The 23,497-nt window shown below is 41.7% G+C and overlaps 2 protein-coding genes across 3 annotated transcripts in view; both read left to right on the forward strand.

The window, feature by feature from the left end:
* The window catches only part of RB195_021048 (uncharacterized protein), a gene marked incomplete at both ends in the record, with an annotated part of 60,227 nt that overhangs the window by 34,667 nt on the left and 2,063 nt on the right, over positions 1–23,497 (forward strand). The window contains 12 exons of one of the 2 annotated variants that reach the window (XM_064207569.1): positions 2,093–2,184; positions 2,246–2,359; positions 2,426–2,561; positions 7,484–7,612; positions 11,548–11,675; positions 13,394–13,519; positions 19,061–19,156; positions 19,865–19,974; positions 20,040–20,130; positions 20,653–20,759; positions 20,887–21,262; positions 23,175–23,253. In XM_064207569.1, coding sequence (XP_064063450.1) covers positions 2,093–2,184; positions 2,246–2,359; positions 2,426–2,561; positions 7,484–7,612; positions 11,548–11,675; positions 13,394–13,519; positions 19,061–19,156; positions 19,865–19,974; positions 20,040–20,130; positions 20,653–20,759; positions 20,887–21,262; positions 23,175–23,253 — 1,584 coding nt within the window. Of the gene's footprint in view, positions 1–816; positions 938–2,092; positions 2,185–2,245; positions 2,360–2,425; positions 2,562–7,483; positions 7,613–11,333; positions 11,427–11,547; positions 11,676–13,393; positions 13,520–19,060; positions 19,157–19,864; positions 19,975–20,039; positions 20,131–20,276; positions 20,395–20,652; positions 20,808–20,886; positions 21,263–23,174; positions 23,254–23,497 lie in introns of those variants that run through there. The other variant, XM_064207571.1, reaches the window with a different exon arrangement.
* On the forward strand, positions 20,906–21,370 carry RB195_021049 (uncharacterized protein; the record flags this gene model as incomplete). Its single annotated transcript, XM_064207573.1, has 1 exon — positions 20,906–21,370. One exon carries the CDS (start codon positions 20,906–20,908, stop codon positions 21,368–21,370), a length of 465 nt encoding a protein of 154 aa, XP_064063454.1.

Below are 23,497 nucleotides of genomic sequence, written 5' to 3' on the forward strand. Positions count from 1 at the left end.
AAATATTGCAATGGGATTGGACACTTGAGGCAAAGGGGACAGTCACCTTCCTTCACGCTCATGTGCCCAGATATTTAATGAAGAACCACTGGAGTGGAACCAGGACTTGGATACACTCGAATTGCTATTTGAAACTAATCAGAAGAAATGCCACGAACTTGGAAAGGCTTGGGAACAGACCCGCATCCAACGCATGGTTGATTCCGTGACCACTCGCTTCGAGGCATGTGCAGAAGCAAATGTTGGACATCCCGAACAATCTCTTCAAATGTTGTTGTCACTATAATTTTGTTTTGTTACTACCAATAATGACATCAAACACTCTATATTCTTAAGGAAATAGCATTTTTGTGCATGGTTATACTTTTCGCCCACCCTGTACATGAAAGCATCCGAATAACGGCATGAAACACATCGTATTCAATTCAGCGTAAGAGTTGTAAGCTACTAGGATTACTAAATCCTGGAATATAGCTGAACTGTTTCTCATACAAGCGACATCAGCGTCCCGTAAATTTTTGAGTGTTGGTCTGCGTGCAACTCCATGTCTGGGACAAAATCTTACGAACAACTCTCATCACCGTCCAGTGAAAAAGTATCTAGCTGAATTCATGGTGAACGCAGGTCGAAATACTGGGAGGTTCCAGAAGACTTACTACACATTAATGAAACAAAAGTCTGGGGAGTGTGGAACTAGATTCCAATTTACCATAATAGTTAGACGAGAGCTTTAGGAGTCTAAGAATTCCCTAGAAAGTAACGAAGAGTACCCATTTCCTACTGATATAAAAGAGCAGCAGATCGAAGTATGGGTGTATGAGTAGAGCAATCTGTAGCAATACGCAACCATTGCCCCCCGCCTGCGATTCGTCCGAATGGGTTTTCGACGAAGTGAAAAAGAAGACAACAGAAGCCGTCGTAAGTAACAGCGTTCTGGGTTCGTCCCGTTTACAATGATACAGGAAGAGATGGACGGAATCACCTTCTTCCCACAATCTACGAACTCTTATAGGCATTACCCGCCTGAAACCCGTACCGCCCCAGATTCGTGGGGTGATGTCTTCAAAGCTACAGCTCTGAATCACAATACGAATATTACTGCTATAAGTCTATAATTCCGAAGAGCACGTACTTGACCTTCAAAGTTATTAAATCAAAGGTTTGACATGAAGAAATTACGGATCCCGACAAAAGTTGTCAATAAGGCTTTTACTCACGCTTTTCTTTTAAAAAATGATTAGTAGGACGAGACTGCAACATGCAACGAATCTAATAAATTAGCTAAGTAAGGTGGACATTTTTGATGTCGATTGTCTATGTTGGTTTCTAGTTCACACTGAGACAATCGCTTAAAGGGAAATTCTGGTGTTAAACTGGAAACAGCGAAGTACAGATTCTGTAGCAAGCAGACAAGTCTCTTGCAAATTGTAGAAAAGGAAGACCGCAGGAGAATGGAACTCAGTGGTCAATTTTCTCATTCAGCAGCAGCAGTTGCGCCAAAAAATTCAGAAAGTCTTCTATACGCTGATGAAAAATCAAAGAAAATGACTATGTTGTGAAGTGAATACACGATCAGAACAGATTTCAGCTACCAAAGGTGTAAGAAGTGTACTTCTAGCAATGAAGAAGTAGTTGTGCATCAAGTATTTGCTAAACACAGCAACTCCTGAATCAGCTTCAGAAAATCAGAGAAGAAATAAAGCAGAAATCCTTCCAACACTGAGAAAGACTAGTCTTAAAGGTCTGATCAGTAGGACATCAAGCCTGTTGCAGTTTCATAAGCAGGTGCACTATAAGTGGCGCAGTGGAACTAATGGCTGCGATCGAGGAGGGATCTTACCCATGTGCACAGTCCGATTTAATGCCACAGATGAGGACCGACTACAACCACTAACTCTACCGAGCCACTTCTAGTACAGCCACTTACACATTTGTACGGGGCTTTGCAACGTTTTGATCCCGCTGTAGGACGTGTTATGCTAAATGGTCAAGTCGCAAAAACAAGAAAAAAGATTGTAGGCGCATACATCCCTTCAAAATCACGCACTAGACCAGAATAAGAAAAGAAATGTGGAAAGGAGTTTATTTTAAGCCGGTGATTCCCAGAGCAAGATCACCGACATCCTTAATCACTTGGTGCAAATAGATAGCCGACTTGATGAGGACACTTCTATAAACTACCAGGTTCTTCACAACTTTAAAGGCCAGAGTTTTTACAAGTAATCTTAACTGTTTTTATTTCCAGAACATGGCTTCCCACAAAGACTTCAGCCACGACAATGCACCCAAACCGCTTTACACATTTGTAGCTCAAAGTGCGCTAAGTGGCCCGACATATGAAGCGTTGGACACCCTCCTAGTAAGCCCATATGAGAGCGATCACTCTCTTTCTTCATTTAGGATAGGGTCTGTAACTTCTATCTAGACATTCTACAACAACCCTGATTCGGACACTGCGGAAATAATGACGCCTGCATGGAACACATCGATCAATGCATTCCTTGACAGCGTCGTGAAAACACCAGTTATGCAAAGTGCGCAGAGTTTTCTGGAAGAAATGGGTAAGAAGTTTTTGTGAGAGGAGTAGTTTACAATTTTTACTTTTTTAGAAGTTTTTATTTATGAGAAGCAGGAGTCATAAAGCAACCGAAACTGGGATATTTGGACATTGCATTCACTGCATGCATTCAAAAATAAGTGAACTTCCCGAACTTTTAGCTCTGGTAGATTTTAATTCGTATTAACAAGGCACGCATAAAGTGGAGATATGTGGAAAGGTCACCTGTTCGTTGGACTTTGTTGGGTGATCTCATTCGACAGATTTGCAAGCGTTTTACGAATATCGTCCATTTGCATACCAGTCTGCACTGTCTGGTTGGTAGGAAACGCTGTAAAGCCTCTGTGATATCATCGCGCACCACTTACTTTTTCATGCACACATTACGCTCTATTGAAGGTATCTATTCTTGATATCACCATTGTTTATCTGTTCTCTTTATCAGATTTAGAGGCAGCGTACGTGGAGTTTTCCGCTGCTTTATCCTTTTTATTAGTAGGAAAGGTCAGATACAAAGATTTCAAGACTGGGAGGTGAAATGCAAAAGACCTCCGTAAATCCAGAATTCAGAAACTTCAGTTTACTGACAAAGCAACTTTTCACATCTGCACGAGTGACGACTTGAAAACGTTCGAATTGGATTTCCATCATTGCTACGGACGTAATAAGTTGTGTCATCGGATGAACAGAGTCCTCTTACTCATGGATTTGAACCGAATGACTTGCGTTCTAGTTCCCACTCCTAGAAAGTGTCTGCTAACCCTACTTACTCAGTAGAGTGAACCCAATATCTAAAATATCCGCTAATACTTTAAGGTACTTATGGAAGAGTGAGTTAAGCGAATAGGAATTCCAAATTTGTTTGGGTTTGTGCACGATAATTGTTTCCTGGATTAGTACAGTGGGAAAAACTGTCCACGGCGACTGCGCGGATGGTGGTTCGACATCGCCCAGGGTCAACCAAACTTTTCTTCTAAACTGGTACGACTTGTCTGAGAGGGCAAAAGCACGGACTTGATCCAGCAATCCACCACTGTAAGTCATTCCATAAGTTAAATACGCGTTCAGCAACTCCTACAATTCTGTACTAGAGTCGAACGTGTTGGCGCATCTTAAAGGGATTGATCTACGTCAATCAGTTTATCCTTTGTCCCTTACTTTGTTTCACGGTTAAGCTGCATAACATCACTTCCTATCACCAAGTACCATTTTTCTTCCCACAACGCAGCTGCTGACACCATTCCTCGCTGTAGTTCGCGACGGTCATTCCTCGATTCCAACAGCTATCTTTGGTGCGCAGCTTCGAGCGCAGCCGCCTACGAAACTGCATCGTGCTTCATATTGTTTTGACCCTATTAAACACACGTGTCATCGACCTCGATGATAGATAAGGGGCGTGGTATAAAGTACCGTTCGCTGTTATGGTTATTTTCGTGGCATAACAACTTGTACCGTCCAAGAGGGCGACAGACTACGTTCTACCCACTCATTACTTCTCTCACATTAACTGCACCATTCTCTGCCTACCGTACAATAAATATATTCCACCGAACAACCGTTTCGGTCTGTTCAATTGTTGTGACAAAATCCCTAAGTCCCTAGTCACCCACTTCTATAGTCTGATGCATCGACTAAAACGAGCCAATACTCCAGCTTCAAAGAGTAACATCTTTGAGGCCAGGAGAAGAGACTAACTCATTAATAAAGAGCACATAGATCCAGTCAAAGACCTAGAATCATTTGATTCATCCCACTTTTGGGAACGCTCCCGTACAAAGTACCTGGAGCTAAATTTCTGAAATAAATCAGAGTAACTCACCTCAACTGTGAGTAATCGCTCTCCCGTACACAGTACCAGAAGCTAAGTCTCTGACTAATCACAGCAGAGTAAATTTTGGGGAAAAAAAAACTTGCCAGAAAATGCCTCTTTATTTCCATAAAACACCAACTGTGTTGAGCGCATCAACGCTCAAAAATTCAGTCTCGAAATATTAGGAGTACACATTAGGGAGTACATAATAAACGCTGATTATCCTACTGTAGACGAAGAGAGCTACGAAAAATGTAGATCAGCAATTACCTTCTTAAAGAGCGGTATCAGGTAGACTAGAGAAGGCAGAGAAAATGTGCAACAATTGTACTATGAAATAAGGAACGAGTACAGAAACTGTAAAAATAAATCTCAGAAGAAAGATTTGATGCTCGAAATAGAGCAAATTGAAGATGAATCTCAATCGCAAATAGCTATAGCAGAGGCAAATGACCTCACGTTCATGCTAACTGCTTGACTAGACGAAATCGGATGCATTTTGGACAGAACGAGTGTAAAACGTGGGCACACTACCCGTTGTCCAAGGGGTGAAAACCAAAATTCAGATGAGGTAGAAACCCAAATCACACAAAATGATGACAGCGAACAAAATAGCAACCATAATGAGAGTGTACCGAGCACTTCACAATCAAGGTTGCGAAATTCAGTCGATTCGGAACAGAGTCAAACAGAACATTTCCGTTTTCGATCGACTAAACCTCCTCAAGCATCTCTACCGAAATTTCACGGAGAAGCTGAAAAGTTCGCCGAATACTGGGCGATTTTTGAAACACTAGTTCACAAAAGCAAAGAGCTAGATGTTATAGAGAAAATCCTGCTAGTCAAAGAAAACTTGAGAGGCAGAGCTCAGACCGCCATAAAAGGCATAAAACAGTTTTCAGAGAACTGTAAATGGATCATAAAAACGTTGCAGGAAACGTACTGCAATAAAAACCACAAGTAGGTCTCAAATAGTCCAAAAACTGGTTAATATGAGACCAGTAAAGAACTCTGCAGATAGTTGTTCAGCTGTTCTTGATCAAATTCAAGTTTTGGTCAATCAAATGATATCGGCAGGATATGATGTGCGAAATCCCTGAAACCATCATAACAAAGTTCCCACAGGATATCATACAACCTCTTCTGATATCTGGCCAAGCATTCAAGCAACAAACAATCGAAGACCTTCTGGCGCAGATAAAGAAGGAAGTTGCCGCGAAAGGTTATATCGAAAACAGATCGGGTCACTCAATAAACAATAAAGTGAGTACTTCAAAAGAGAAGTAAAGCAGCCAGCGACCTCTATCCGATGAGTGGTGCTTATTGTGCCACAAAGGTCATCATCCACCAATGTTGTGCAGAACAGTGACAGAGCAGAACAGTCAGAGCAATATAATACAAGATGATAACAGATGCTGGAAATGCTGTTCATCTAACCATACCAGGTCTGATCGTCAGAAACCAAACTGCTTCCGATGCGGACGAAAGCACCATCCTAGTCTATGCTTTAAGAAAGAAACAAAGCAACAGAAAGTCAAGTGCCAGCGTGGAATTCAAGTCAAAGAAATATAAATGGTTAGATTAACCCAAGACCGATATACGCACCGAAACGCGACCGGAAAAACCCGGCAAATCATAACGACGGAAGAAAAGTAACGTCGGATAATACTCACGGGGGTGCTGAGAAATTATCTTCAGATACAGAATCAATAAATTACGCATTCCAGTTAGTTCCCATGACAAGTGAAGGGAACATTTGGAATTGCAATAAGAAGGAATTTAAGAAAAAGCTCTTTTTCTTTTATACTGGAGCACAGAAAACGGTGATTGAAAAATCGCTAGCCGAACGTTTTGGCCTTCCTCGAGAAAACAGGAGTATGCACTATGTACGACATCGGTGAACATACTGAATGCTTCATAAGTCGCGTAGTATATACGAGAATTGGCACAGCCTTCGGTGAAGCGATCAACATGAAAATCCAGAGTAAACCCGTGATAACAAGTGGTTTTCCAGACGTCAATCTAAGTCCAGTTGACATCGAAGTTCTCAAAGAGAACAATACTTGTCTGACAAACAGGAAACTCAGAGGAGAACACCAAACCCCATATATTTTGGTAGGATTAGACTACTATCACGAGTTAGTAACTGGTCTTTTTCACCTAATAAAGACCCCGAGTGGTCTCCATAAAACCGTATTCGGAGCTGCGATATACGCAAAAGGAGCTGTTCATACAGAGAACAAAACAGATACTCGGTTGTGTTATGGACTCACTACTGTACACGAAAGCAGCGAATAAGAGACAATTTTTAACACCAGACCGCTTAAAAAATGTGATACTGATGTCATCACAAAACTTCTTCCAATTCCCATTGATTTTTTGAAAGGAAACATAAAGTATTCTATTCCAAATGGAAATGCATTGCATGAACCAACAGATTACGAATATGATCAAACGCTCGTTGAAACGGAGAAAAAAAGGTTTGAAGAGGAAATGTCTAGAGAAAATTGGCCGTACGGCAAAGTAGTTAAAGTCGTGGCCTCTGCTAATGACCTAATAAGGTCAGCAAAAATCCTTGTGCCAGATCATCGAATCATCTTACGTCTGCTCAATAAAATTTTTCCTCTAGAAATACGAAGATCCGCAAAAGTTCGGAATAGCGATATTACTATCTGTGAGGAACCTCCCTCAACAAACAACAAAAGGCAGATCTTGACCCGCGCATCAAAAACGCGAGCATATGATTTCATAAAGGAGTTCGAAGAAGAATTTGGTAACACACAGAGCTCTATTTCCGTAAGCTCAAATGTTGTAATGGTGTTATCATTTCCTTGCCTGATATCTCCAGACCTAGCTACAAAAGCACTTACACCAAATATCTTGTGTAAGTGGTCAGAATAATACCATAAGGTCAGCCTTTCAAACTTTGTTTCAATAATGAATGCAAGATATTCTCACATCACAACAAGAATCTGAGTTTTCCTATTTCAATTTCCCCAACTAGTGACAAGGTTGAGGTGCATTTGCGTAGTTTGCAATATAACAAGAGAAATCAATAACGTGCGAAACACCTGACTTTTGTGACCATCATTATCTCCTCACAAAGAGTCTCTTAGGGCATCCACACTGTTGGCCAGCTGGCGAAATTGCTACAATGGCAGTGATGGTTTACTTGAAAACGATGACGTCCGATCACCTTTATTTCTGCTACACCCAAGCTAGCCAGAAAAGCCAAACGTTCAATGGTTAGTGGGCGAAAGTGTACTCAACCAAGTTGTTCAGCCACTCCAGCGAACACTTTCGAACTAGCCCTTCTTCCTGGTCCATCAGCAGTTCTAATTTGCGCAATAAGTACACGCGCACAGGGATGCCAGCATGGTTACATGCGAAACAATGCAGATTTAGTCCGCAATGGAAAAAAAAAACTCGGTGCCATTGTGCTACGTATTGACATTTTTCACGAAAATAAGACAGTGAGCACAACCAAATTTATCAAAAAAAAAACCCAGTGAAATTCAAATGTCCAAAAGTCACTGACAGCTTCACAAGAGTGACAAGAACGCACATCTATCATGTGAAGCGATGTGCTCAAGCTGGCTCTTGTACAACACAAATGTGCGAGACGATTAGTGCAAATGAGACAATCCCAGGACTGAAATCAACAGCAAAATATCCAAGGTACTCTGGATGCTTCAGCAGCTGTGGGGGACTGCTTTGAGGGTGTTTCATGCCACAACCAGCTTACACCTTTTATTGAGTTACACAAATACCTATAACCAAACGGGTGTACGAAGTGATCAGATGTCCTCACTGGAGTCCCGAAATTAACTTGGAAATAGAAGTGAACTTTTTCAACGAGACACGATTATTCACCCAATCGCTTTATCTATATGCACCGGTCAAAACGGACGTATTTAGCATCACGGTGATTTCAATACAGAAATCCGCAAGTGTCATCGCAAATAGACGACTTGCGATATCGAAAGGCGCTTCATTTGCACTTCCGGAACACTTTCGTGTAGCAGCGGAGGGTGCCTCCTACACAGAAGATCAAGCTCAGTTCCATAACTGCATAAGCAAGATCAGGTGCGAGTGCAGCAACTCAGCAAACAACTGCCTGCGTCCAGAAGGCTCAATTAGTGCACTTCGAAATAACAGCGATGCAAAGCTCTCTAGAAACACTTTTTGGAACACTAAAGGTAGTGTCGGACGAAATGATAGCTGTTTCAAACGAAGAAGAAGTAGTCATACGACTAGAGTAAAAAATTCTTCAAGATTCAGCTGAACTACTCGAGAATCAGGACTGAATTGTTAAAACAACGAACGTTCCTGGATGCTACAATTTCCCAAACGGTGCGGAACTAACGCTATGCGAGTCCCGAAAGTAAATGTTGGTCACAGCCTTATGTGAAACGCAGCAGTTCACACTCAGATGTGGAGCCAACAAAGGTAGTCAGATGCGGCTAAGTTATCAGAAGTCTGTCGTGAGGGAAGAATGTGCAGTCCAGTGTGGTTTCAAGCGCAAGAAATTCGTGCTAACAGGTAACTACCACATACGTCTGCAAAACTCCTCAATCTTCGACCACCAGTCTCACAGAGTTAGTGGTTCACAGACATAAGAATGCCGGACGTGAGCTCCCTACTCAACACTTTCAGAAACCACTGGCAGCTAGCTGTGGCCGCAGCTATCTCTAAACTAGTGCTTGCTGCCCTAACCTACATAGCAGGACCCATTGCTCCAATTTACGTAGCGAAGTGCATACCACACTTTCTCAAAACATTGCTAGTGGCAGCATGGCGCTGCTTGAAAATGCCGCGGACCCAGCCCAATGAGCGCTTTAATCAGCAATCGATTCAACGGTCAGGTGATACCATGCAGGCACAAGCAAGCGAACATCAGTTGGCTTACCTTTCAAGCGGCCACCATTGTTGTTGTCCCGGCTCGGGTCCTCTCGAGTTGCCCGCTTGTGGGCTACCAGCCGAAGAGAGTACCAAAGCTGCCTAGAGCGCGAAGTAAAGATGACAGAGATCAAAAAGATTAAGTATGCTGCCAATAATATCGGTGCGAAATTTGTATTTCATAGTGCGGACACGGTACGGGTTTGATCTCGTGTTTCAGTACGAAAAAATGTACAAAGTTAATATTTGTTCATTATCCATTATATATACATGTTATCAACTATGTTCGCACACGTTTGCACAAAAGCATATTATCCCGGTCGGTTTTCTCAAAGATATCATCGTCCTGGGCAAAGTATTCCAATTATATTTAGAGATTAAAACCCGTACCCCGTAGATTAAAGATCTTGATATTGGACTAGTTCGTTTTTGAACAAATGCACTCATCCTTTCGGATCATTTTTGACCTTTTGGCAGTCATCTAAAATGTTACCTTAAAGGCATCACCCCACGAATCTAGGGTGGGGCGGGTTTCAGGTGGGTAATGCCTATACGGTGAGGGTCTTGTAGATTGATTCCGAGAGGATGGTGATTCCGTCCATTTCTTTCTAATTGCCATAAAAAACGACCGGGAAGATGCGGCGCTTGCACGTGGCTGGCGCGCTCTAATCGAACTCGTAAAAAATAGTGCGCCGGAACGCTCGAAGCCGTATCTTTCGGGCCGTTTTCTACTGCAATTAGGAAGAAATGAACGGAATCATCCTTTTCTCAATAATCTACTATCCCGTGTACGAATACTCCACCGGAAATCCGTACCACTCCAGATTCGTGGGATGATGCTTTTAAAGGAAATCGACTAGGCAGAACACGGATATGCGTAGATCTTCGACGATATCAACCTGATACTTTTATTTTTTCAGTTAAAATAATCAGACCGGGACGATGCTGCTCGAAAATATTCAAAGAGCAACTAATAGAGGAGTCTTTCTGTAGATTATTCTAGAAGTCTACAGATCACTAAAAAAGTTATGGAAGTTTCTTAGCATATGTGGATAATACGTTTATCCATTATGCATAATCATTTCATGTGGAAAAAAATGCTCTAGTCATTACTTGTTGTTTCCACTGCCTATATAGCAAAAATGAGTAGGTGATGTTGACTATTGCCTGAAGACACGTTCCACGACATACTGATATCTACAGTCAGACATACTTTCTGTTCCCCTCTCGTTCCTCAAACTCTAAGTGCTAGATAAGCGCAAAAATTGATGGAATCGATCATTGCTGGGACGAAGTTAGGCGAGGGTCTTGCAGCGATGATTCTACGTGCGATGGGGTGACTCCACTACAGACGGGTCAGAATGTAATAAGAAGCAGCACAGAGATTAGGTACTAGTGGAAGCAAGTGGAAATGTTTGACAGTTCCACACCCACCTGTAGCAGTTACAAAAAAAATTCGATGTTGTTGGTGCTTCTAATAAATAGCATTACGCAACCGAAACGCATCCTTAAGTCGTTCGTTTATTCCGTTTAGTTTTCCAATTCAACTACGCTTAACGTGAATGCGCATTTTAGACAGGCCCAAATTGGTTGTGATTCTCGAACAGAAATATTCTACTTACTAGAGAAACAGAGTAGTTGCTTTCCTTGTCTTTGTTACTGCAGCTGTAAAGTGATACAACTGGTTTTTTTTGAAAGGCTTTTGTATTTTGTATATACCTTTATGAATGTTTTACCAATGGTCTATGAAATACTAAAAAATAAGTATGTGAGTCATCTCAATCGTAGATTTACCAGTGGCGTAGATATTGGTATTGTTTCCTTATCAGTGAACCGAAAGAAACGACGTCTGGACACGTATAAGAAAACCTCATTGGGGTTAAATCATACAAGAACCATAATTTTTTAAAATGATAAGGCTGCATGTTAAGTAAGCACAGTTAGAACATATATTCTTTCCCTGAGATCTCTAAAAGGAAAAATTCAAGGAGCTACAGAGCTCAGTTTATTCATGCAACCTCATGCACACTAAAGAATGAAGTGTCTTTTCATCGTTGCATCATTAAGGATTGGCTTCGACTGATACATCAGCATTCAAGGATTGTCTTTATTCATTGTGGTTTACTTTATATGCAAGAAACGTCACCGCCGGCAGCTCAGGTGCGCTCGTTACCTTTCAAAAGCGCGGAAATCTTTTGTTACCGTGTTACCGTGTTTGTGGACTCTTTTTTGATATTCGCATGATTTGAAGCGCAGATTAATCCAATCTTGTTTGACACAGGATTCGAAGCATTATTTGCTGGTGAAGTTCAACAAGGTAGCGTAATCCGTTTTGCTAACTGGATCCGTTTCTATCATCAGGAAAGCGATGGCAATCTCAACTATCACGGATGGTTCCAGCGGGCGATTGTGAGTGACTACTGTCCCTTCTTCTGTGTACGTTATCCACTCCACTGAAAGACTTCCCATGGAGAACAAGACTGAATATACCATAATAGTATGCATACTTATTACATGTGCCAATCTGGACGTCCGACTGAAGCGTGACTTCAGAATTTCTTTGGTGTTCGCTTCGCTCGCCTTCACTGAGAAAGAGAAAAAGAGAATGAGAAATAATAGTAGTGGCATTTTCGGTAAAATTAGAACTGTATTTTTCTAACAACGCCTTCTTCTTTTTATAAATTTAGGCGTTAGATTTCATAGTTTTCTTCCTGAACGGGTCAGTTCTACATTTGGAGAACACTCAAACTTCAGCTTCAAACACTCCTTCGATACCAATATAATATATACACAGTTTGAAAGCATTATTCGAAGTGTGGGTTTTCCACCAGTTTTCCCCAACATTATCACTGTTATTACAAAATGATGTTTTAACGTGAAATGACGTGAACAACATCATTGTGCCGATAAATAAAATGTTCCATGCTAGATAATGTAAACTGTTGGCTGCTATTTAAGCAGACGTTTGCTTGTGTGTTTCCACTTTCTGGGTAAGACATGTTACCAAACCGAGGCAAACGTGGTAGGAAATAGACACGCGGGAGAGTCATAAGGGTACAACACGAAGCGACTATGAAACGATTGCAGCATCTCGTTTACCTTTTGCGACATGCACACGTGGTTATCGCGCGATAGTACTGTACCAAGGCACATCACTTCCACTCCGCTGGAACTAAGTCACCCCTTCTACGGCTCCACGACACTGGCGCACCAATCCAACGCCGTGGGACTCGTTTCACCGCATTTTATAGCTGTCTGGCACCGGCGCACCAATCCAACGCTGTGGGACCCGTCTCACCCCATTTTATAACTGTATGGCACTGCAGCACTAATTCGACGCCGTTGGACTTGTCTCCTCCACTTTTCGGATTTTCATGACCCACACAGACTAAGCCGGTTATCATATATCATGATATCATTATATAAACCACATATATCACCTGTTTCATCTATGCTGACTTTGGCAGTGGCTTCTCTTCTCGCAAGAGACTTGAGGAGCACCTTCTCCTGGTTCTTCCTGCTTTGCCTTTGATATCGCGCGGCATCCAGTTGCTCAAAGGTCTAATGCGCCAGCGCTAGCGAGCTCTAACATCAGTTCAAACGTGTACAACAACGCCCAATCCAGAATGTGAAATTCAGATTCCCAAGACGGGTCCTAAGGCACCATATTGGTTAGGCAAAAGAGTCTAAACAATACATTCAGTTGTTTGGAAAGACCATATTTGTTTGTAGTTTTGATCAATCGTGGTTCAACAAGTCAGTATGTTGTCATTACTTCTCATTGAATAGTAGTAGAAAGAATTCTCCCAAAAAAGCGTCGATTCAAACACTCTAAAAGATAATAGGAAAGCGGATAATGCTGTGGTACTCTCGCTGTTAGTTATAACGGAAAAAAACGTTTGTTTTGAGTGTTCGCATGTATCGACGTCAAAAAAAAAACTTATGAAAGCCTGGCTCCAGGAAAAGTGTCTAAGGTAGTATCAAACATCAATCAAATAAATTGAAAAGTCGTATGAATTAATAAATAATTAATACAAATTTAAATATAACTAGTAATTAATGTAAGTTCAATGAGAGTAGGGGTTGAAATCAAAAATAAACGACGGAAATAGAATGCTAACATTCAGGAAGTAGAGCTATCGGTCCAGTTTGCCTGGAACAGCTGGAAAGCCATGGAATTCTCAATGCTGCTCAACACATCACCAGAGTTCGAACTTGCTGCATACACCATCTGCGCACTGACTGATGGTCAAGTAAGCAAGCTTCTATTCTCTCGTTTTTAAATGAAGCATACCAGAGTAGGGATAATAACTGGATTCGAAAGTGCATCACTTATGCATTCGCTCTTCCCCATAAAAACGCAGCGCTTTGCACCGAAAATCAGTTATTTTCAGTATCTTCACTGTCCTGTGCGAGAAAAGAGTCCAAAATTCGGTTTTTCAGTAGGTTTTAATCAATGCTAACCAGCTTGAAACCGTATCCTCGATTGTTTTCCAACGGTGAAATTCGCTTCAAACACTATCTTCAAATCATCACCTCCTCTAATGTGACGGGGCTACGGTTAACAACTGGTCGCAAAGCCGCGTAATCCAGCGTAAGGTAGCAGACAGAGCTCTGATGTGTACTTAGATTTAGCTGGTACTCCCCTTCGTTCACTGACCAATTTAATGAACAGAGTGTTTGCTCCGAAAGGGCCACAATTCCCTGAAACTGCCATATACTCATAAACCAATCCCTGTAACTCGTGGAACTACTGAAAGGTACCCTCCTTTTTTATGGTTGTATTAGTAGTTACGGTAGAGCGTCGGAATCTGATTGTGGTGTTTCGAAAGTTGGAGGATCTCTCAAAAGAGTATAGATGCCAATGATCGCTCAATATGCGCTCTTCGCGTCGGGGTGTCATCATTACAACTGATCAAAGGTGTCTGACGATTGATCAAGGGAAACTTCAAGTTGTCCGAGGAATAGTGATCGTGAAACGAAAAATTGTCCGACGATTGCGGATATGATCTACATAGAGAGATAAAGTCAGGCTTGATCAAAGTGGCATTTGACCACGGAATTTCCAAGTAGAACATGCTGAGCTTCATGAAAAGTGACATGGAAAGGCCTAGCTACCATTTTTAAACAAATCCTTTTCAAAGCAACGAGGAGAAATAGACTGCGCAAACGAAGGATTTGTTGCCTGCCATCTACGAAGCCGGCAGCCTCTCCGACATGACGCGAGCTGACGACTAGATTTTCGTAGTTGGAGTCAACCAGAATTTTCAAGATAAGTGATAGCTGTTGTCTCCGAGCGATAACGAATCTAAGAAGTGCTACTAAATGAACTTTCCTGGTGATCATTGAAACGGTGAGGGCAAACTCATAAGTCAACCAAGACGTTATTCTGAGAGATATGTCATAGGCTTGCATTCACTCTGAAGGAAGCAACCTCGATGTGCATCAGCACTGTGTTTCCAGGCCAAAGTTAAAGAAGAAAGCAAAAAAATGTTTTTCCGAAGAGCATTTTCTGGATTTCTCTGGCGAAGAGTTGTTGTTATCCAACTTGCTCAGTGAATATCCGTTGGCTTACACTGTGAAGAATTACCTGGAGCAGCAGGCCTTCCTTTGTTCATCAAAAGTTGGAGCTACTCAAAAAGGCTTCCAGTGGAGCAAAATCGACGAAAACCTGCGGGCCATGATGAAGTCCATGGACAAACATGTTTTAGTCTTCATCAAAGTTAAAGGGATTTCGAGGGAGAGGGACAGTGTTTCGATAAGATAAGTTGTTTACTGTTAGTTAATGAATGTAGAGAAGTCGTCTAAGCTACCTAAACATCTGTCATCTGTATCTTAATGTCATCACCCTCAATGGCTTACATTACACACGCTGACAAAAGTACATTCTGCGTCATTGAGCTCTCCGCTGAGAAGACTGCTAGTTTTGCGGATTGCATGCAAGAGAGGAGAATCCAGACTCATGTAACGACAAGACGATTAGAAACGGTATCATGTGAGAAAGTTACAGCCGACGTAAAACGTGCCGCGACGGGTTGATGCGACGTGTCCTCACTGAAGCCGTGCACTAAACTCTCAGTGTACGAGAAACTCCACCGAAGCCCCATTTTTCTCTTTTTTATTTCTTTATTCTCGTATAAATCGCATTGGTAGAATTGGACAGTCCAGAAAAGTTCTTCTCCATCGATTTCATCGCTTGTTTTGTCATTAAGGCGCTTCAAATATCCTAGCTTGTGGGGATTTAATTTCTGTCATTTTATTATGTGCAATTGTGCAGCTTTTGAAGTTATGATATTAAAAAAAACCTTTCTACCTAATTCAACAGTCTCTTCTGATTCCAAGGAATCTCGTCAAACACATGAATTTACGTGATTTGGGGTTTCGCCTCAAATTTTGCGTAATTGTGCATGATTAGTCTTCCTCTTGGACGAATTTTGGGATGATACGACTCCGGCACAAACAATGCTACTGATCCACAACTACACAAAAAATGGAGACAAATTGAATCCACACAAAACTTACAGGTGTTCTAGGAGCAAAATAAGCGATCTTATTAACGGAAATGGACTTTATGGTAATACTACTTAATACTCCATGCATTATTATACGATTTAAAAAAAAAGAAAAACAGGAGAAAAGAGGTCTGTAGAGTTCCTCAGTGCTGGGCGGATAACTGATAATTGATTGCGCCACCCATCATAGAACATGTCTGCAATTGATCTCCACAAGACACTAGGCTTATAACCGGGAGATCACCATGCTGCTGATTAAAGGCATCTAACCACGAATCTGGGGTGGTACGGGTTTAGATGAACGGACGTTGTTCAAGTTGCTCTCAATTTTAACTGCAGAACGGCTGTTATGCTGCTACTTCACCTGTACGCTCCGTCAATGATAACATTTCTCGAAGCACTGAGCATCTTTTGAACTATACTGGTAACCGAACAGTCAAACACATGAATTTACGTGATTTGGGGTTTCGCCTCAGATTTTGCGTAATTATGCATGATTAGTCTTCCTCTTGGACGGATTTTGGGATGATACGACTCCGGCACGAACAATGCTACTGATGCACAACTTCACAAAAATGGAGACAAATTGAAACCTTCACCTGCACGCTTGGTCAATGATAACATTTCACACAAATCTTACAGGTGTTCTAGGAGCAAAATAAGCGATCTTATTAACGGAAAAGGACTTTACGGTAATACTACTTAATACTCCATGCATTACTATACGATTTAAAAAAGAAAGAAAAACTAGAGAAAAGAGGTCTGTAGAGTTCCTCAGTGCTGGGCGGATAACTGATAATTGATTGCGCCACCCATCATAGAACATGTCTGCAATTGATCTCCACAAGACACTAGGCTTATAACCGGGAGATCACCATGCTGCTGATTAAAGGCATCTAACCACGAATCTGGGGTGGTACGGGTTTAGATGAACGGACGTTGTTCAAGTTGCTCTCAATTTTAACTGCAGAACGGCTGTTATGCTGCTACTTCACCTGCACGCTCCGTCAGTGATAACATTTCTCGAAGCACTGAGCATCTTTTGAACTATACTGGTAACTGGGCAGTGAGAAGAAGCCAAAATGACGGAGACGTCAAAATCCGTTGCTCAGGTTGACAATTTACTTTGTTCTACTTCGAGGTGTCATTTCATTGAGATAATTTGAACTTGGAGTGTTAATTCTCCTCAAGCAAAAGATAATTGTATTCTCTATAGAAACATTTCATGTGTGTTAATGACGACATAACAAATATATATGGTTTATAAAGCGAACTGCCTACTCCTAACAATATTTCCGCTTAAATCACTCTTCATTGCTACTTCACTTTAGAAAATGGCGGATTAAAATCTTATATTGATATGTACAATGGCATCAGTTCTGCAACTACATTTGGGAGAAGATAGTACGGGTTAGCACCGCTAATCGATTATAGAATTGGACCAGACTATAGTCGTAGAAGGCAGCGAACTCCACTAGGAATTGACCTGTTGTCTGTCTTGCCGCATTAAGGGATCAATTGTTAATCGCGGGTGCAGGTAAGCAGAGCAGCGACCTGGAATTGGCCTACATCTTAGGTAGAGTATGGCATGCTTGTTCAAGATGTCTGCCCTCCACCCCCGCAGTGGTCACTGACACTTTAAGTTACTCCAAGATTGAAAGGAATCAAGTGACACATATTTTCTTTAACTAACAGTCAGTTTTGTAAAACATCGACGATCAGGTAAATGTTGTAGCACGAAAGATAAAACTACTCTTTTTCTTGTGAGAAATGGAGCAAGATCGGAAAATGGAAAAGTGCAGAGGTTGGGGAGTTTCACCCTTACCTGAAGGGAACGATGGTGGAATGCTTTGTTCCTTAATTCTCTTCAATAAACACAAGATAGCCAGCTAACTTTTATCCTTGACACGCAAATACAATATGGGCAAGAGTAAAAGTATATTGTCGATTGTCACTGTGAAGCAAGAGCCAAGATTGTTAAGGGTTTGTTACGGCCAACATTTCGGCGTTCTCGCCTTCGTCAGAACCTGGAAAGTCAGAACATTTGCAACATCTCCTCTCAAATGCCTCATGCAGAAGAAGTCATCATCCCGTAAGATATTACACTGGGAATCAAGAACCAAGAGAGCCCATGGCCACGTTGAGGTGATGTTAGCGGACCTCCGTATGGTGGAAACGCTTCACTAATACTAATTAGAATACGACCCTCAAATGATCTCGCAGATCAAAACGCTCAAAGATCTTGATGTACAGCCAACTCGGTGGTCACAGCTATGCACTCTTTCTTTCTTTTCATTTTTGGACCTAAAAGTATGAGGGTACAATCACGCGCAACTTTGCCCATTTAGTTGTTGCTCCGGGCGCCACCGCTTCAGAACTATCCCGCCGCTCTGCGTTGTGGGCAGCTCCTCCTGCTCTAATCACTCTGACGAGAGCTAGGTACTGAATCCTGTTGAGGATCTCTCGCCCAATATGGGTTTGACTACAATCGTCCCCACATCCGAGAAAACCTCTTAGAGACGCTACTGCCTTAATCGCAATTCAACAATACCTCGGGACTTGCCCTCAGGTCGAAGGAGATGTCCAGTTCTTCGCAGTCGAATCTCGGTTCATCGCAACGAAGTATAGCAGTGGGCTAGACGGAGTGAAAGGTTGTTTATGACTGCGAGCGAGCTCTTTATATAGAGAGGTTTCCCGCATGGTATCACGTCACTGGCGCACGTGACTTCTTGTACAATTCAGATTCAAACTTACGAAACCAATGAGGCAAATGTAGTGAAGCGACTATCCAAGTAACAGCATGCCACAAACAATATATATCAGTATCCTGCCCTAGTATATATATATATATATATATATTGACAATAAACATTTTGCTGCAAAACGGGTGCTTAGCGACTTCAAAAACTTACCCTGAACAAAAACGTAATTATTACAAAGAGAATAGCAAACATTTCAAAATCTCGAGGCCAAAAATCGCATGGATACCATCTTAAAGACCCTAACAAGATTTTTGTTCTTTGATACGAAATAAAATATTACGTGTCTGTTTATTTCGATGCAGAATTTTAACTAGCTCTTCAATGTTAAACAACTTTAAAATTAGAATAAATCGAATGAAGAAAGCAATTATTCAGTTTCAGTGCTCATTCACTGTCAATGGCCAGCAGGTAACGATATACTCAAGAACGCTAACGGTCAACAACGTCTCCACTGTCAGCCTTTCCTTATCACTTGAAACAACCCCATTAAATCTATAACGTGCATAAGTATAACTTGCAGATTGACGAATGTTACCCGGTTGTGGCCTCAGGCAGCGCAACGCGTATGCCAACACTCGCAACGACGCGGGAAAAAGCTAGTGATGCAAACTTCCAGGTGAAACTTAGAATAGCGCAACCTATCAGGTTGTTCTGAACTGAAAACCATCAAATAATGAATCGATGCATCAGTATGTTCGGATCGTTGTTCTTTTTAACAAAAAAATAATACTATCTATAGTAGGGTCAAAACGACATGAAGCACAGCGCAGTTGCGTAGACGGCTGCTCTTGTGGCGGTGCGGTGGAGCGTAGCGGATAGGATTGGAATACCACTCTTCGCTGCAGTTCGCGATGGCCCCACCTTAATTCTAACCGTTGACTTTGACTTCTGCTTCGAGTGCAGCCGCTTTCGCAACTTCACCGTTCTTCATGCCTCTTTAACCCTACTACATTTCATAAAAATTCAGTAAGTAATTCTAGATACGCGCAAGTAATATATTATACCAACGGTGCGAATAGTGGTAACTACATATTCTTTATGCATTTGCTTTCTAAAGAAATCCATAATCATATTTGTCTGCAAATATATGCGCTTAGTAGACTACGTTGCAACCGGTAGAAAACATATTGGTTAGCTTAATCATTTAAGCACGTTCTCTACTATAACTTCATTTTCAAGATCCACACATTTATCTCATTCCGATAATACGAAATTTGCATCAATCTCTTATAACCTTACTGAAAAAACCTTTTTTGCGTCAGTACATCTCTGAAGAAGATAAATTCGCTCCAACATATAACATTATTAGTATCTTCCAATTTAGAACCTTGTTAATAAAATGCGAGCTGCCGATATTGACAAGGCTGCCTCAACAGATTACAGGCTTGACTGGGGTAATAAGGAGACAGGAACTTCCGATGACAGCAAGAATGAGTTTGTACATCTCTTATCCCTACTGTTCTATCTCGAGCCATGAAATTTGATTCGCTTATTCCTAGCCTCTTCGCTTATGTGAACGAAACGATCTATCAGCGACCAGTCTACGCGCATCTGATCGCTGTTGTTGAGGGCAACCTTTTCGTACCCGACGTTAGTTTTGGCCTCTTTTTCTTTCCATTCTTTCACGCAAAGCTTTTTGGAAAGCTAGTAACCATGAAGAAGACATCAGAGACTGTGAATAGGAATAAACTATATTGTTGCTCTGTAGATAATTTGATTTTTAAGAAACTATCTAGGTGTGCAAGGCTGAAGACCCCATGTCTGGTTTTCGTAAGTCCCAAATTCAGCTGATGTTTGACACATGGACCAGTACAGAAGTGTTTAACCTAGCCTTCCAGTTTCTACAAGAGAATGGTACTCAGCGGTTCCTATAATAATGTAATCGAATACGAGAAAAAAAGACTGCTGCTAATATCGTTCAGGAAACAAGCATGCTACAGACCTTAGCACATTCAAAACTTTCTTGTTCAATTTGTGGTTTGGAACCTATTCTCGTTGTCATGGACCCGACGGAAGTTCTGATAAGTTGTTGCAGTTTCTGAGCACATAAAACCTACTTTATTATGAAATTCGGCCTCTGTAATTATTTAGGATTCGAACACGTTTTCATAGGGGAATGGAACGGCGGGACAGTTGATGGACAGCATAGTTGGGTTACTTACTATAACCTCCAGAAGGCCAGCAAGATCAACTATCACGGATACTACACATACGTCACAGTGAGTTTCTGCAACATAATCCTTGACACCTCGGATCTCCCTCACTAGAGGGATCACAGCCGGTTAGTCGCGAGGCTACGTGGCGCCATTAGCGCTTTGCTGATCACATCGTACTGATAACACCTAGCATCATCCAAGCGGAACGAATGCTGACCGAATTCGACGAAACATGTGGATGCATCGGTCTTCAGCTGAAACTACAAAAGACGATGTTCATGCGGAACGGATGGGTCTCGGATGTCCCATTCACCCCCAATGGAACGAACATATCCGAATGCACCAGCTACGTTTATCTGGGTCGAGAACTCAAGATGATGAACGACCTGACCCCCGAGCTGGGCAGGAGGAGACGAGCGGCTTGGGGAGCATACAAGAGCATCGAGGATGTAGTAAAGAAGACCAGGAACACCCGGCTCGGTGCTCACCTCTTCAACACCACCGTACTTCCTGCTTTGACCTATGCTTCGGAAACCTGGGCATTTCGCAAGCAGGAAGAGAACGCGGTGAGCATCATTGAACGCGCAATTGAGAGAGTGATACTAGGAGTATCCCGTTTCACGCAAGTGAGGGACGGGATTCGAAGTTCTCTCCATCGAACCGAAAAAGAGTAATCCTTGTTGCTTCTTAAGTGGACTCTTCCTTTTTGGTACTGTGTTATCAACGATTCAGTGTTTTTTAAATCATAAAAACACTGAATTGATCATCGGCTGGACCCCGCAAGTCATTGTATAGGCCAGCACGCGTTCCAAAACTCCAACAATTACGAATTCCAGTAAAACGCGTTGGCGCATCCCATGTGGATTGATACGCCAGTGACTTTATCCTTTCATCCTTATCAACGGTAACGTGTGCTAAGGACCATTTCTTGGTGGATGTTAAGCAGAAAAAAAAGTTGAAGAAGTTCCTGCAGAAAAGAGTCGTTAGTAACCAATTTCTCACACTTTTTATTCTAAGATTTGGTAGAAACACCTATGACAGATATCTTTCCACTTTTCGAGCCCTTTGAACAAAGTATTTTACATCCTGGATAGCTTACCTTTCTCCACCTCCACTTTGAAAAGATTTGACGCAATCGTCAAATTTCATGGGCCGTGTTTCAAAAGCTATCGCGGACTAGATTGTGTGGTTAACTTTCAGCTTTATAAAAAGAAGTCTTAGGATGCGCCAACGAGTTTGACTGCAATTCGGAATGATTGAGGTCCATGAACGCGTGTTGGCCTACACAAAGACTTGCGGAGTTCGGACGATGTGAGGTCAGTGTTTTTATTCTCTCACACAAGTTTGGGACCATGTTGTCGACCTCTGAAAGGATGATTAGCTCAAAGGCGGATCCGAACCATTCCAGTCATAGTAGGGCCTCTTGCCGATTATGCTACACCAGCTCCTTCAGCCTCATACAAGGCGACGTAAATTCAAAATAATAAAAGAGAAGTAATACATATCAAATAACTGTGCAGTTCTGAATTTGTTTCTGGAATTGGTCCAACCAATTTATGTTGAAGTTTTTCGGATGGTGATCAGAGCGGTTTAGTAGGTATTTGAGGACTTAGAAAAATCAGCCGAAGCTTCTTGCACTTTGAGACATCTGCAAACTGTAAAGTTGTTTATTTGTAGGTCCTCTGGAATAGTTCCCTGCATTTCATATGTTGCTTCTTTGCAAAAATGTTGCAGCCAGCTTCATACAAAACAGCAAGGCGTTTGTTAAGAGATAAAGTTCTAAACGACCTACACCTGTGTAACGTTCATGCATTTGCCAATCACAGTTGAAATCACAAAATAAGTGGTTAATTAAATCTAGATCCATTCACTATCATTCAAAGAAAGGGTAAATTGTGTAGCGCTAATCAATCCGCTTGGGATGCGCCACCGCGTTCGCTTCAATTCAGGGTCGGTTGAGACTTACGAACGGACAACTACAATAACTTGCTCGGGCTAGCCGATGCAGCAAGTCAGTGTTTCTATCCGCCCAGACAAGCGGTACCAATTTATCGACCCCAGAGGAATGAAAGGCTTGGCTGGCACTAGGGCGGAATCGTACTTTCGATCGATTATTCTGCAGGCACTGCGGATCCTCTTACTGCGCTACACCACCTCACCAATATTTATCTGTCCAGATTATACAATATTTACGTAATCAGTTGTCCGTTCGTGTTAGGCCCAGATTTGTCACTATTTGGTGCGACATGATCGCTAGCAGTAAATCCATGATTCTGTGTTAGTCTCAAATGCAGTGAGATACAATATATTTGAGCCTTCAGCTAAGCACGCGCTTCTTTCCAAGTGAGCAGCTTTTTTTGGTTTTGCAACCGATAGGTAAGATGGCGTGGGATGTCTAGAGACTTCCCAGTGTTTTGTTGAAAGTTTCATTAATTCCTGTCAGCTGCCAGTTGATATGTAAAATCGGTGAAATTCCAGAATCTTACCGGCACATTCCAATACACTTGGGGTGACGAGCTGAAGAAGAAGGGTGGATTCCTAATCGGAACTTCACCAGGTAAGAGTTGTTTCTATTTTTATTATTAAGCCGGAAGCTCGCGCTAATATATTATATATATATATATATATATATATATATATATATATATATATATATATATATATATATATATATATATATATATATATATATATATATATATATATATATATGGATCTCCTTCACTAGAGGGATCACAATCGGTTACTCGCGAGGCTACGTCGGACGTCTCTAGGTGGATAGAGGCTAACCATGTACCAAA

Source organism: Necator americanus, chromosome X (genome assembly GCF_031761385.1).
Source record: "Necator americanus strain Aroian chromosome X, whole genome shotgun sequence".
NCBI lineage: Eukaryota > Metazoa > Nematoda > Chromadorea > Rhabditida > Ancylostomatidae > Necator > Necator americanus.